Raw genomic sequence first — 14,675 nt, 5'->3', positions numbered from 1 at the left:
ACACACACACAATCTGTTTGCAAATGGTTCAGTCACTGGAGTGTGAGTAACACACACCGCCGTGCTGCACGCGCACACACACACACGCGCGTGCGGCGTCCCTCACGTCTGTCCGGCACTGCACGTCCCTCTCGGCCCGCGGTGCTCTGGGCAGGGTCCCGCTGAGAGCTGGACTTAGAAAAACAGCCAGGGGAAGAGGGGGTGGGGGGGGGGCGCTGAAGACAGGCCAAAGCCCCCCCACCCAGCCTTTCTCTGTGGCTCAATGTGGGCACTCTGTTCCCTTTGTTTTCCTGACTTACTTACTGGCTGACTGACTGGCTGATTGACTGGCTGACCGACTGGTTGACTGACTGACTGGCTGACTGGCTGACTGGCTGACCGACTGGTTGACTGGCTGACCGACTGGCTGGCTGGCTGATTGACTGGTTGACTGGTTGACTGACTGACTAGCTGATTGACTGGCTGACCGACTGGTTGACTGACTGACTGACTGACTGACTGGCTGACTGACTGACTGGCTGACTGACTGACTGGCTGACTGACTGACTGGCTGACTGGCTGATTGACTGGCTGACCGACTGGTTGACTGACTGACTGACTAGCTGATTGACTGGCTGACTGACTGGTTGACTGACTAGTTGACTGACTGGTTGACTGACTGGTTGACTGACTGGTTGGCTGACTGGTTGACTGGTTGACTGACTGACTGACTGGCTGACTGGTTGACTGACTGACTGACTGACTGACTGGCTGACCGACTGGTTGACTGACTGAATGACTGGCTGATTGACTGGCTGACCGACTGGTTGACTGGCTGACTGGCTGGCTGACTGGCTGACTGGTTGACTGGCTGACTGGTTGACTGGCTGGCTGGCTGACTGACTGGACTGCCTGGGTGCTGTTTCTGTTTCTGTTCTGGGCGCTGTAGCGGTGGTTTGCTGCCAGAGCCCAGAACTCCTCGTCCAATAATGACCTGGGCCCAAAATTCCTCAACGCTGAACTAGACCATCCACTCACGCTAAGTGTGTGTGTGTGTGTGTGTGTGTGCGTCCGTGCTCGAGAAAGAGTGTGTCCGACGTTAGGTTATTAATAATACACCAAGAATTTAGGATCTCTATGCAACTCCCGGCCACGGAAAGCGCTGGAAAAGAAGCCTGAACAATGTGTACTCCAGTCTACAGGAACCACTGACCACTAGTTGCCTTTTCCTGTCTACTCTGTTCTCTCTCCTTTGTACCCATACAATAGTGCGTTCGTTTTCTCCCCTAAATACTTTTCAGCACAAATTGTGTGTGCGCACGCAATTCCAGCCTGCACACACACTCCTGCATTTCTCCTTTTGCTCTGAGGAATTCCAGATTGGCTGAATTGATCGGTCTCTCATGTTGAGAGCCAATAGTAGTCAGGTAAGCCTATACTTTTATCTAAGTGGATATGGCCAAGCAACCTTTAACTCGGTATAATGGATCCTCTGTGTGTATAAATGGGATTGGATTGCAGAGCTACATCTGTGGTAGAGAGAGGGGGGGGGGAGGAGAGGGGGGGGGGGGGAGGGGAGGGGGGGAGGAGGAGAGAGGGTTGAGTCAGGTCAGGTTTATTTGTGTAGCACATTTTCATACAACTAAATGCAATTCACAGTGCTGTGCAGAATCAAAAATCAAAACAGTATGTTATAACAAGAAACAGACAATACACAATTAAGAAGCAATACATGGTTAATAAAAACAGTTTAAAATCAAAAAGATTTAATACAAACGGGGTATTCCAGAGGCTGGGGGCACACAAGCTGAAAGCTGCAGTCTTTCCATAGCTGTGTTCGGAATCGCTCCCTATAGTGCACTATATAGGGCGTCAGCCATTTTGTTTGTAGTGTCCGAATTCTCCACGGAATTTTCGTTCCCTATATAGTCCACTATTTATTACCCACAATTCACCTTGATTTGCAGGGAACAGTGCATGTACCCTACATTTTCACCACTACATGGTGAACCCTATATAGGGAATAGGGAGTGAGGGAACGAGGGAACGCGAGGGAACGAGGGAACACGAGGGAACGCTCATGTCTCTTGGTCCTCCTAGCTTCTGGAACCATTAAGAGTTCAGTACCAGAGTACCTCAGCGATCTACTGGGTGTGTTTCAAAAGCATGTTTGAGATGTATTCTGGTGCATGACTGGAGTGATGTATAGGCTAGTATAAGGGGTAATGAAAGAGAGGGAGGGAGGAAATGAGAGATATAGAGAAGGAAAGAGAAAGAGAGAGAATGTATGTGAAACAGAGGCTGTATCTCACACAACATTATTCCACGTGGGTGTCACGCTGATATGAGTCCCCCGTGGGTGTGACCTCAGGGTGGGTGAGAGAGAGAGAGAGAGAGAGAGAGAGAGAGGGAGAGAGAGAGAGAGAGAGAGAGAGAGAGAGAGAGACCTCATACCCATGAGTTGGCAGAGAGAAGATGAGACAGCTGCTGCTGATGCTAGCAGCAAACTGATATCGCTGCCAGAGTGGGTGAGCTACAAATCAGGAGGTGGGATTCGAACTGACAACCCTCCACACAGGGGACAGAGGGTTTCTGTCACACATTAACATGTCAGTACCCCCACTTCTCAGTCTAAAAGAGCCTGGGGCTAATTTGGGGATTACCTGGCGCTAATTTCCCCCACAGGGATTATTAAAGTATTTAATCTGATCTATCTGTATGATTGTGAATCTTATGAGTGAGCTTTATGAGAGTATGGGACACAGTAGTTTGAGTGGGAGGTACCATTAAAACACTGGTAGTAAAGAAAGGCTGAATATATAGACATCTCAACCAACACTAGTCTAGTGTTATATAGTACTGTTTGGAATATTTTTGTAGAAAGTCAAGAAAGTTTGAAGTGAATTTAGTCTGTGAGCATTAGACTATATCCTACTTCAACCATAATGAGTAACGTATTACACTCAAACATGGAAAGAGGCCATATATTATCTTATCATTCAAAAAGGGGACACTTGAACACTAAGCAAAGCCCGTGAGAGGCCAGCCTGAGGCAGATGCTGGAAATTGGAGAGTCAGTAGATGACCCAGTTTAAAGATCCAGACCGACCAGAACCGCCAACAACAGTAAATGATAAATGAACTGCACTTGCGTATAGATCCCTTTCATCCAAAGCGCTTTACAATGGCGTCTCATTCACCCATTCACACACACATTCACACACCAATGGCGGCAGCTGCCATGCAAGGTGCTAACCTGCTCATTGGGAGCAACCTGGGGTTCAGTGTTTCGCCCAAGGACACTCCGACATGTGGACAGGAGGAGCCAGGGTTCGAACCTGCCCCTGACCTCTGACCTCCTGAGCCACAGCCGCCCCAGTTAAAGCAGAGTCCAGGTCAAAGAGCCACGAAGGAGCTCCGAGGACTCCGATATAGATCTGGGAAACTAGGCGGAGGGGCACGGCCGTCAATCCAGGACATTGTTAATGAGAAACAGGCAAAGTGAGGGAAAATGTAGGACAGTACATACAGTCCCCGCTCCAACAGGAAAGGAAACCTGGGGGAAGAATATGACTGTAACACCTACAGTATTGTGTATGGCGTGATCTGCCTTCCTGTCCATCAAGAGTGTGAGAATGTGGTTGGTGTGCGTGTGTGTGTGTGTGTGTGTGTGTGTGTGCGCGCGCGTGTGTGTGTGCGTGTGTGCGTGTGTGTGCGTGTGTGTGTGCGTGTGTGTGTGTGACCTCCATAGTTCCAGACCAGAGGTTTAGCGGTTTCTCTGCCTCTGAGTCCATTGACGTCCACCGGATTAGACGATCAGGACAGAGGGAGGGAGCGAGGGAAGTATAGAGGGAAGAAGAAGGGAAGTATAGAGGGAAGAAGGGAAGTATAGAGGGAAGTATAGAGGGAAGAAGAAGGGAAGTATAGAGGGAAGTATAGAGGAGGGAAGTATAGAGGGAAGAAGAAGGGAAGTATAGAGGAGGGAAGTATAGAGGGAAGAAGAAGGGAAGTATAGAGGGAGGGAAGTATAGAGGGAAGTATAGAAGAGGGAAGTCTAGAGGGAAGTATAGAGGAGGGAAGTATAGAGGGAAGAAGGGAAGTATAGAGGAGGGAAGTATAGAGGGGGGAAGTATAGAGGAGGGAAGTATAGAGGGAGGGAAGTATAGAGGAGGGAAGTATAGAAGAGGGAAGTATAGAGGAGGGAAGTATAGAGGAGGGAAGTATAGAGGAGGGAAGTATAGAGGAGGGAAGTATAGAGGGAAGTATAGAGGAGGGAAGTATAGAGGGAAGTATAGAGGAGGGAAGTATAGAGGGAAGTATAGAGGAGGGAAGTATAGAGGAGGGAAGTATAGAGGGAAGTATAGAGGAGGGAAGTATAGAGGAGGGAAGTATAGAGGAGGGAAGTATAGAGGAGGGAAGTATAGAGGAGGGAAGTATAGAGGAGGGAAGTATAGAGGAGGGAAGTATAGAGGGAAGTATAGAGGGAAGTATAGAGGAGGGAAGTATAGAGGGAAGTATAGAGGGAAGTATAGAGGGAAGTATAGAGGGAAGTATAGAGGGAAGAAGAAGGGAAGTATAGAGGGAAGAAGAAGGGAAGTATAGAGGGAAGAAGAAGGGAAGTCTAGAGGGAAGTATAGAGGGAAGTCTAGAGGGAAGAAGAAGGGAAGTATAGAGGGAAGAAGAAGGGAAGTATAGAGGAGGGAAGTATAGAGGAGGGAAGTATAGAGGAGGGAAGTATAGAGGGAAGAAGGGAAGTATAGAGGGAAGTATAGAGGGAAGTATAGAGGAGGGAAGTATAGAGGAGGGAAGTCTAGAGGGAAGAAGGGAAGTATAGAGGGAAGTATAGAGGAGGGAAGTATAGAGGAGGGAAGTATAGAGGAGGGAAGTCTAGAGGGAAGTCTAGAGGGAAGTATAGAAGAGGGAAGTATAGAGGGAAGTATAGAGGAGGGAAGTTTAGAGGGAAGTATAGAGGAGGGAAGTATAGAGGGAAGTATAGAGGGAAGAGGAAGGTTCCTGCGCAGTCTCCTGTCTGGTGTCCTCTAGCGCCCCCGTGGGCTGCTGCAGGCGGGACATGAGGAGATTATCGTGTCACTGAACAGTTTGTCCCCACTGAGAGAGACTGTGCTAATACCATTATGCACTGACCCTGTGATGAGATAAGAGCCTTCATCAGCCTCTCTACTCAGACACACACACACACACACACACACACACACACACACACACACACAGAGGAATAAATGGTCTATCGTGTTTGGTCAAATAATATATTGTATATAGACAAATTATATAAAAAGTTTCTTTCTTTCTTTTCAAGGGTTATTATCCCAAATCCCAGACAAGACATCTTTCAATTGAAATCAAGTTTTGATAGAGGCTGAGGTTCTGCTAAGCAACAACTTGTTCAACCTGGCTAGACTTGTGTCTGTGATTGTGGTGGTTGTGTTTTAACATGTTTCCAGTTTGCAAATCATGTTCCTCTAAGCAGTGACATTAAATGCTCCTAGGCATGACTAACCCGCTTTACTGCCGTTCTCTCTCTCTCTCTCTCTCTCTCTCTCTCTCTCTCTATCTCTCTCTCTCTCTCTCTCTCTCTCTCTCTCTCTCTCTCTCCTCAGATCTCCCGTTATCCATGGGTGTGAAGGCGCTTCAGTGTTTTCCCTTCTACAAGCGCTGTAAAGAGCGCTGCAAGGGCAGACAGCGCCCCCCGGAGGAAGGTGAGAGAACTGCAGGCTTCAGATGACCAGTTTATGTCAGATATGCAGAGTTCCCAGGGGTTGCACTAATGACCACTGGCTTTCTGCACATGATTATCAAACACTTGTTACAGAGGATATTGTATAACCAACCAACCTGTTATCCCAGATTATACAACGGTTAGTTCTGGTTCTTGATTCTGATTGGCTGGAAGCCGTGTTAAAATACTTTGTAACACACACCTGGGACCGCATATCATTCCATTTTCAGTATTAATGCGCCTCCCATTTGATCCATTGCATTGCAGTTGTTGCTTGGCAACCCTTTTTGTTAGGGGAACTATTTTGCTCGGCGGAATTGAGGGAATGATGCTTCGTTTTGAATAAATGTTAATATTTTACATTGCTGTGTGTTTATTTTACACTAATAGCTGTAGTAACCGTTGTATAAAAGCAATAAACCACGAGAGGCCGTGTGTTATAGTGATTTTTGTTTTAACAACGCCCCCTAGCTGTTATAAAATCACTATAACACACGGCCCCTCGTGGTTTATTGCTTAAATATAACCTGTCACAGACAGAGTTCTTCCCCCCATAATATCTTATTGCACAGTCATGAAGCCTGAAGGCTTAAACGTACCATTGGCATACATGGAATTTTCATTTACAACGATTTCCTTTACAACAACATTAACAAACTTTGATCCCCCCCCCCCCCCATCCACACCCCTCCTTCCCTTAATCATTTATTCATCCCTTACCCCTTCCCTCATCCCTATCTCTCCATATGCCCTTCCCTTCATCCCTTCCCTCCCCTCATCCCTTCCCTCCTCTCATCCCTCCCCTCAATGCCGATAGAGGAGATAAAGCCGCGCCTGTCGTCCACGGCGTCCTGGAGCAGTGAGGGGGAGGGGCTGGGCAGCCAGAGGGGCTCCCAGATCTACTTCTCCACCAAGGCCCGCCTCTCTTTCAGACACCAGATGGACAGCAACGTCAACGCTGTCGACGCCACCAACTGAGGACAGAAGCTTCCTCCTCCTCCTCGTGGACAGTCCCCTGTCACCCCATGCCCCCTGCCACCCCATGCCCCCCGACAGTCCCCTGCCACCCCTTATGCCCCCTGCCACCCCATGCCCCCTGACAGTCCCCTGTCACCCCATGCCCCCTGACAGTCCCCTGCCACCCCATGCCCCCTGCCACCCCATGCCCCCCGACAGTCCCCTGCCACCCCTTATGCCCCCCGACAGTCCCCTGTCACCCCATGCCCCCTGACAGTGACTGTGAAAGCCTGTCCTGGTGTTGGGGACTGATATTGTTACCAACACAGGGAGGCCAGTAGTGTAGTAGCATCCCAAGAAGTAAGTGGGTGTACTCTTAGAGAAGTTACTGCGATTGTCTCCTTGGTACACTACTGAGGGAGGTCTCTGATTGGCTGCACGACGTGAGGAGGATAAACGAAGATCGTTTACACCATCATTACCAACCAAGTGCATTATCTTCTTTTTTTATTTGGAGCTTTTAATTCCTCCCTTTATAATTGTATCCCACCTTTCTTACTTTGTTGTTGGAATAAAGTTGTTGTTTGGAGGGTGGTAAGGTGGTCAGGGTTGGTAGTTTACCAGTTTTAAGAGTAAAAACTGGATGTTACTGAGGTTGTTTGATAAAGTTAAAGATTACTTAACTACAACGAACGTCTAAATTATGTATACTGGCTGAGCAATGCAAAAACAGAGCTGGTGCACTGACCGCCATTGGACAGAGATCAGATAGGTTGTCAGAAAGATAATCTGAATGATCATTCAGCTCAGTTGTCCGTTGGCTGTAATGACACCGCAATAAGTTTGTGCCTTATTGTTTCTTAACGTTTCAAAACACGGAGATGTCGGTCGATCATTTTTGTGCTACCCTGCCTAAGTTGACGGAGTGCGTTTACCGTTTGTGCTACAAACGGGACCATCCTCGTTAATGCATGCATTTCTCTCTATAGCTTTTGGGAGGAAGAAGCACCACAGGAATAACATTAATGAATCAGCCATTACAATAAACAGAAGACATTTCATATTTTGGTGGTTGATTTGGGTTAACCTCCCCGTCCCTTACCTAGTTATTATTTCCAGAGTAGCCTAATACCTTTTCTCTTCTAATTGCATTTTATATGTATTTTTATACAAACTGTAGAGCTAGTTTTCAAATACGGACAAGATTGTAGTGTAAAAGAATGACTGACAGGCTTTGAAGCATATGATGGAACGAATGTAAATGATCGCCAACGACTGAAATGTCCACGAAAATCCAAATGTCAATATTTTGACCAATTTTCTAATTTTAGTTTGAATGTAAAAGAATCCCCAAAAGAAATGGCTATTTTCTTACTTTGTGTACTCTATTCCTGTTGTCAAGGAGATGGACAAGTGTACTAACAAGTTCATAATACAAACATGGAAAGTGACCATGGTTTTGTTGTTTCTTTGTTGCAATTAGAGTGAAATGTATTTACATCCCACACAACACATTCACTAAAGGTCCTCATCCACTATGAAAAGCTCACATGTCCAGTGGTTGTGCACATTTAGGTCTCTGATGGGCTTATTAACACAAACTGTGAAATAAGAAGTCAATTTTGTGTGAGCAGCCAAATTCAGAAACATGTAACTCAACAAGCCAATCAGATTTGCTTCCTGTTCTGATGTCAGAGCAGGACTCATTAGAATTGTACCACCCCACATGTGGAAAAAAAAAAAGTTGGAAAAATGGTTAACTAACCATCCTGCTGCATTTGCATTGTTTGAACTTCTGGAGGCACGGACAGAGTGAGGGTGGAGAGAAGAAGCTCATTTGTATTAAAGCTACAGAAACAGAGAAACGCTGTATCCAGAACAGGACTCAAACAGAGGGGTACAGAAGCACTCTAGAATGATTCATCTGAGTGGTATTTTCAGCAAAAATATTCAAAGTCATGTTTTGGGAACCCAGAGACCTAGCTTGTTGAAAATAAGCATAATGGGGGACCTTAAAATCATAGTTTAGATACATTACACACTGGAATGATAGTGAAAGTTATTCATAGGAGTCGTTCTCATCTCTCTCTCGCCTTTTGTGACCAAAATGACAAACCATCCATTCGCCGGAGAGTTTTTTACTGAAAAAACAACAAATTGAAATTGGTACAAAAATAATTATGAAAAAGGACATAACCTAACATGGAGGGGCATAGTTGACCAGGAAGTCCGTCTCATCTCCGGGGTTGTGATTGGATACTCAGTTCATCACATGACACGGGACAGGAGATGACGGCCATATTTGGTCGTTACATGTTCTTGGGTTTGGAGATGACCCCGTCAGGGTAGCGCTTCTTGAAGCGAGCCACGACATCAGGATCCAACAGGTGAATGCCATCCAGCTGGTTACCAAGGGTGACCCTGGAAGAGGGAGAGAGAGGATGGGTGAGAGAGAGAGAGAGGATGGGTGAGAGAGAGAGAGAGGATGAGAGAGAGAGAGAGAGAGAGAGATTACAATGAGTGAAGGACAACAAATACACAAACAAACAACCAATTAGACTTCTTCCCAAACATGAACTGCGTTTTCTGCATCAGCTGTTATTTTCCTCCCAATCATCTTAATAACACACACACACAACTCACTCCTACACACACACACACACACACACACACACACTTACCAGTTGGGCTGGACGTTGTGTGGTCGACCAAAGAGCTCTATCTTCCTGGTCCCGGGGGAGAGTCTCTCAATCATCCCATAGATCTCATCCGGCTTGTGACTGGTCGAGCGGACCTGAGAGAGGAGGTGAGAAAAAGGGAGGAGAAGGTTTAAAGTCGCACTGAAATGAAAAAAGCATTCTGTCCCATTTTGGTTCACATAATTAGTCATAGTGTTCAGCTATTCAACGATGTATGCCAACATTTTTTACAAAATTCTCTTTTGTTGTAATCTTATATCAAAGTATATAATTTCTTACTTCCTGGAAAACGGTAGGTCACGTGCAATGACGACAACAGGTACCTTAGATTTTAGGCCAATAATCTCACGACATCCACCCGTCAATCAACGCTATCCTTCTATCGAATCTGTCTAAAGTTCTTAAAACCCGTCCACTTGTCAATGTTCCAATCAAATTCTTCTAAACATATGTCCCACCCTCATAGCTTGTTTGCGTCGGAAATACGTCAAACTACGGAAGTTAGATGATCTCAAACGTCCGTTTCAGTGCGACTTTAAGGAGGATGGAAATTATAGGACAAAATAAAACATGAAATGAGTTTAACGGCTTTGACCCTTCACCTCGGCCACGATGACGTCACAGTCCAGCCCTCTGTTGAAACCCTGTGGGTTTCCCTTCACGCCAACCTGGACAGAAACACACACACATATCGGTCAGAAACACACACACACACACACATTATGCACAAATAGACGCGCACACACACTCACCAAACAGTGCTCCTTCCCGTGGTTGAGCCAGTGACCAGTCCTCCCAGTACGGATGATTCTCTGCAGCTGGTTGGTCTTCACCCAGATGATCTCATCCACACGGTCATAGCTGAGTAGGAAAGAGAGACATAGAGAGAGAGAGCAAGACAGAGGGATAAAGAGAGAGGGGGCAATGAACCCAGATTAAACAGATACATATAATAGTAGCACCTGAGTACACTACTGTAGGTAAAGTGGATCTACAGGGTCCTGTAGCTCAGTTGGTAGAGCGGGTCGTTCAGTGATCGAAGGGTCAGCGGTTCGAATCCCAGCTCCGACTGTCCACATGTCGAAGTGTCCTTGAGCGAGACACCTAACCCCAAATTGCTCCCAATGAGCAGGTTAGCACCTTGCATGGCAGCTACCGCCATTGGTGTGTGAATGTGTGTGTGAATGGGTGAATGAGAGGCCATTGTAAAGCGCTTTGAGTGCCGCTAAGGTGGAAAAGCGCTATATAAGTGCAGTCCATTTACCATTTACCATTTACAGGATAGAGAGAGAAACTTACCCCCAAAGACTGAGACATTCTCTGCCCAACTCCATTGCCCTGTTGAGATGAAACAGGCAAATTAATAACATTTGCAACATGGCAGACCATAAAAAAACAACGGTACAGCATCAATACTCAGACACCAAGACAATCACTACAATGGAAACTCCTAAATCAATTCTCCCCCATCGTATCCGCCGCTGTCTTCCAATACTGGGATCCGATTGGCGGTCCCCACCTGCCAGTCACCCAGAGGAAGAGGAAGCCGTCGTCCTGCAGCAGAGGGATGTGGAGCTTCCTCATCTCGTCGTCCGTCAGCGTCCCGTACGGCAGCTCCATGTGGATGTCCCAGGGAGGGTCGGCCATCACCACCGCAAACTTCCCCAGGATGGACACGTCAAGGTAGCGGATGTCACAGTTGATCCACTGGGGAAGGGACAGAAAGTTTATGCAAATCAATACAATATAACTTTATCAGTCGTAGTTAAAGTCCTATTTCGAAAGGGAAATTCGTCTACATGCTGTCTAGATAGCCAAGTCGTTATGGACCATAACAACTTGTAAGGTAGAAAAACAAAATCTGGATTTAAAGAGTAGTCGAAGAGCGGTTGTGATTGTGAGAATAGAGATCCTAGCAAACCCAAATCACTCCCTTCGTCTCCTTTCCCTCTCTCTCCCTTCTCACCTGGGAGGGGAAGAGTTTCCCCACGTTGCTGTCGGTGTCTCCCTGGTGTAAGCCCAGCTCGGCCGCCCCTGCCGGCTGGCCCAGGAGACCCCCTTCGATCTCGGGCGGAGCGTCGATCTCGTAGTGGACGTACTTGCAGGTGTCCATGTGGAAGCAGGTGTTGAGGAAGGAGCAGTCGCCCAGGCTCTCGTCCGTGTGCTTGTTGATGATGCGCCTGAGTGACAAGTGAAAAGACAGTCATCTTAATTAATCTTTGAATTGCCTATTTTCACCGTCGACTTTTCTTTCGACCACTTTTGAACATGCCATTTTAGCTACACTAGAAAAGTAGTCCAGAGATAGTTGTGGTTCGGGCCAGATCCGGACCGGAGTCCGGACTTGGAGGATGGATGCTCTAGGGAAACTAATTTGAGGGGTCCTTTATATATATATAGTAGATGGTCCACAAATCAACTTCAAATTCTTCAACCCTGTTGAAATGCAGCAACTGGTTAAGATGAAGGTTAGAATAAGTGGACAGTTAGTTGAATGTTCAGTGATAGTCGAGGTGATTAGATTATCTATACGCGGATTGTCCGGATCATTGGATAAAAGATTGAATTGGGAAGACCAGGTTTTGAAGACCATTTAGCAGCGCTGACCTGAAGTGCAGCTTGGTGCAGGGCTGGGGAGGGTCCCCGGATCTCGCGCACTCCTCCTTGGTCCCGTGGTCGCAGAATTCCTGGACCTGAGCTCGACCGCGTGACCGAAACTTTTCGACGATGGACTGTTCCTTGGCTGTGCTGGTGTTCAGCAACTCCAAGATCTCTCTGCTCACCTATGGGAGGCAGAGATACACACACACACACACGCACGCACACACACACACGCGCGCACGCACACACACACACACACACACACACACGACGAGTATCAGGATTAGGGCTGGGTTCAAAAAATCGATTCATCGATTCAGAATCGATTCATGAATCCCAAAATCAATCTTTTATAAACGAATCAAATCGAATCGTGATAATCGATTCTGAACCTTGTGAACCGTAATCGAATCGATTCTTGAAATTCGACTCGATACTCAGCCCTAATCAGGATAGGATGTAATTACAATGGACACTCTCTTTCTTTCCCCTCTCTTCTCCTCCACCCCACATTCCCCCCATCTTACCTTCTTGCACTGTTGCTCCTTGGTGGACTGTTGGTTCAGGAGGCTCTCGATCTCCATGTCCAGGTGGGACGACTGACTCTTACTGGCCCTGCCCTTCTTATCTGCTCCACCCCCTCCACCCCCTGAAGAGCCGGCCATCTGGGAGGAGGAGGCAGGCGCCAGAGAGATGGAGGATGTGGGTGGAGGGGAGGGCGGTGTCTGTAGGGACGGGGAGGAGCCTGGCGGCCTTTTATGGTGAATTTGGTCCTCTGCTTTCCTCTTGACTCCCGCCCTCTGGGCTACCGCTCCGCCCCCAATCATGGCCCAGAGTTTTGTGTGGTCCACGGACACAACGAGAGTGGAGGAAGAGGTGGAAGACGAAGAGGCCACGGAGGGCTGCCGGACTTCTATCAGCTCCTGGGCAGAGAACTTGAGGAGCAGACTCTGGATGCAGCCATGGGGGACAGGAGTTTCAGACTGTGAAGGAGAAAATTATAACATCATAGGGTTAGGATGAGAGATTGAGGGAGAGGGTAAACAAATAAGTACATCTCTCCCTCTCTCCTTGCCTGATGCAACAAAAAAAACATACAAAATCTCCCTGGGCTCAATTTGCGCTCACCGTCTTGAGGTCATTGGTGATGGTCAGTGAATCCGTGGGCAGCGAGAGGCTCAGGTCCGATAGATATCCCAGCAGCCTCTTCTCTAGTTCGGGGTCCGGAGGGCGCTCTGTCTCCTCCTGTTGGGGACTCTGGACCGATGGCCCTGGGCTGTCACTCCTGGCTGTCGCCCCTTCGGAGCTGCCACCCACGTCTGGGACAAGAGAGAGATCATTGTGTTGCCTCTGGGTATGAAAGCTTTGATTGATTGATTGATCACATCAGAATCATGGCAAACTACCAGTGATGAAGGGTGATCTCTTCCAGATCACACGGTTATATTGATATCCTACCTACTTAACGTAGCTTGTTCTATTTAGACTAAACTTCCTCCTGGCCTCATCACTAGATCGTTATTACAGTCTGACAGCGAGTGACTATGAGCAAAATAACGAATCATCCTAAGGTAGTTCGCCACTGCCAACCAACACCCATCTGTAGGAAGTGTTTCAGAAATGAAGCTGGCCTTGTTGAATAACCTTCCCAGCCTCCGTACCTCCAGAGAGCTGGGTAGGGTCTTTCCGGCGCCGTTGGAGTCTCTCTCGCAGCGAGTCCAGCTGCTTCTTGTGTGCCTGGATGCTGCTCCACGTATCCGACATGTCGAGACAGTGTGAATGTGGTTGTAAAGTTAAAATCGGCGGTCAGGGTCTCTTGCATTCGCCAGCTAACCGGCGGCAACGCGTTACAGCTACAACAATGGTTCCGTGTGCCCGGAACAAGATTTGACGATATAAATAATAATAAAAATAGGGCAAGACAAATGTATAAAACGCCACTCAAACCGCATTACTGGTATATAATTGCAAACTGGTGCCATAATTATACAAAGAACGTCATTTGTGTGCAAAGAGAGACGTTTAGAGATTTCACGGAGCCAATGAGAGCGCGGAGATAAGTCGGATGGGTTTGGAGGATGGACACGTTTCCGGTCACCGACGACTTCCGTGAAAACAAGTCTGAGGACAGAACATGGAGGGACAAAAGTGCTCTAATTGAGCTGCATATATTATTATTATTATATTATTCCCTTCTATGTAAGTTCATAACAAAATGTAACGTAACGTTAGTTCTATATTCTACTAAATAAATAAATCATCTGTGGCAATGTAGTAAGTACACATTGGCTCAGACAAATGTTAATAACTCTACCATTAGAAAGTCTAACGTATATAAGGAAAGGGAAATTAAATAAGTTTGAAAATATTTGGGGACAATTTACTGTCTTTGTGAAAAGCGTGGATCTAGCAGATGAAGAAGAAGCTTGAGAACTCTATGATGAAACCTCACTGTATGGTTAATCATATATACGTATATATACTGTATATATTTTTTTTTAATATATATATACAGTATATATACGTATATACTGTATATATATATATAAAATATATATATACAGTATATATACGTATATATGATTAACCATACAGTGAGGTTTCCTCATAGAGTTCTCAAGCTTAAAATATATATTTTATTCTGGTTTATTTTTTTTGTAAAATAATGGAACACCTTTGATTTTTATTCATACCCTATCTAA

General features: G+C 46.6%; 2 protein-coding genes across 3 annotated transcripts in view; one reads left to right on the top strand and one right to left on the bottom strand.

Moving 5' to 3' along the window:
* LOC311328101 (uncharacterized protein) overlaps positions 1-6,770 on the top strand; it is a 15,250-nt gene extending 8,480 nt beyond the window's left edge. For both annotated transcript variants that reach the window (XM_084461227.1, XM_084461226.1), the window contains exons 2-3: positions 5,598-5,696; positions 6,534-6,770. In XM_084461227.1, coding sequence (XP_084317353.1) covers positions 5,612-5,696; positions 6,534-6,694 — 246 coding nt within the window. In that variant the 5' untranslated portion in view covers positions 5,598-5,611 and the 3' untranslated portion in view covers positions 6,695-6,770. The remainder of the gene's footprint in view (positions 1-5,597; positions 5,697-6,533) is intronic.
* Positions 6,771-8,853: 2,083 nt separating this feature from the next.
* Positions 8,854-13,770, bottom strand: mettl3 (methyltransferase like 3). Its single transcript, XM_084461207.1, has 11 exons — positions 13,635-13,770; positions 13,102-13,292; positions 12,501-12,956; positions 11,980-12,155; positions 11,339-11,552; positions 10,892-11,079; positions 10,672-10,710; positions 10,125-10,233; positions 9,975-10,040; positions 9,355-9,467; positions 8,854-9,094 (listed from the first exon to the last, which is right to left on the bottom strand). Exons 1-11 carry the CDS (start codon positions 13,735-13,737, stop codon positions 8,983-8,985), a joined length of 1,767 nt encoding a protein of 588 aa, XP_084317333.1. The 5' UTR covers positions 13,738-13,770; the 3' UTR covers positions 8,854-8,982.
* Positions 13,771-14,675: the final 905 nt, after the last annotated feature.

This window comes from Borostomias antarcticus, assembly GCF_949987555.1.
Source record: "Borostomias antarcticus genome assembly, chromosome: 37".
In the NCBI taxonomy this organism is placed as follows: domain Eukaryota; kingdom Metazoa; phylum Chordata; class Actinopteri; order Stomiiformes; family Stomiidae; genus Borostomias; species Borostomias antarcticus.
This window is presented reverse-complemented; position numbering and strand designations above follow the sequence as displayed.

What these genes read in the sequence shown, in the direction of transcription:
- mettl3 (XM_084461207.1), bottom strand. Translation starts at nt 13,737, where the DNA reads ATGTCGGATACGTGGAGCAGCATCCAGGCACACAAGAAGCAGCTGGAC. An exon ending in TGCACCAAGCTGCACTTCAG is followed by an intron (nt 11,553 to 11,979) that starts GTCAGCGCTGCT and finishes CTTGTCACTCAG; the next exon opens with GCGCATCATCAACAAGCACA. An exon ending in GAATGTCTCAGTCTTTGGGG is followed by an intron (nt 10,234 to 10,671) that starts GTAAGTTTCTCT and finishes TTTCCTACTCAG; the next exon opens with CTATGACCGTGTGGATGAGA.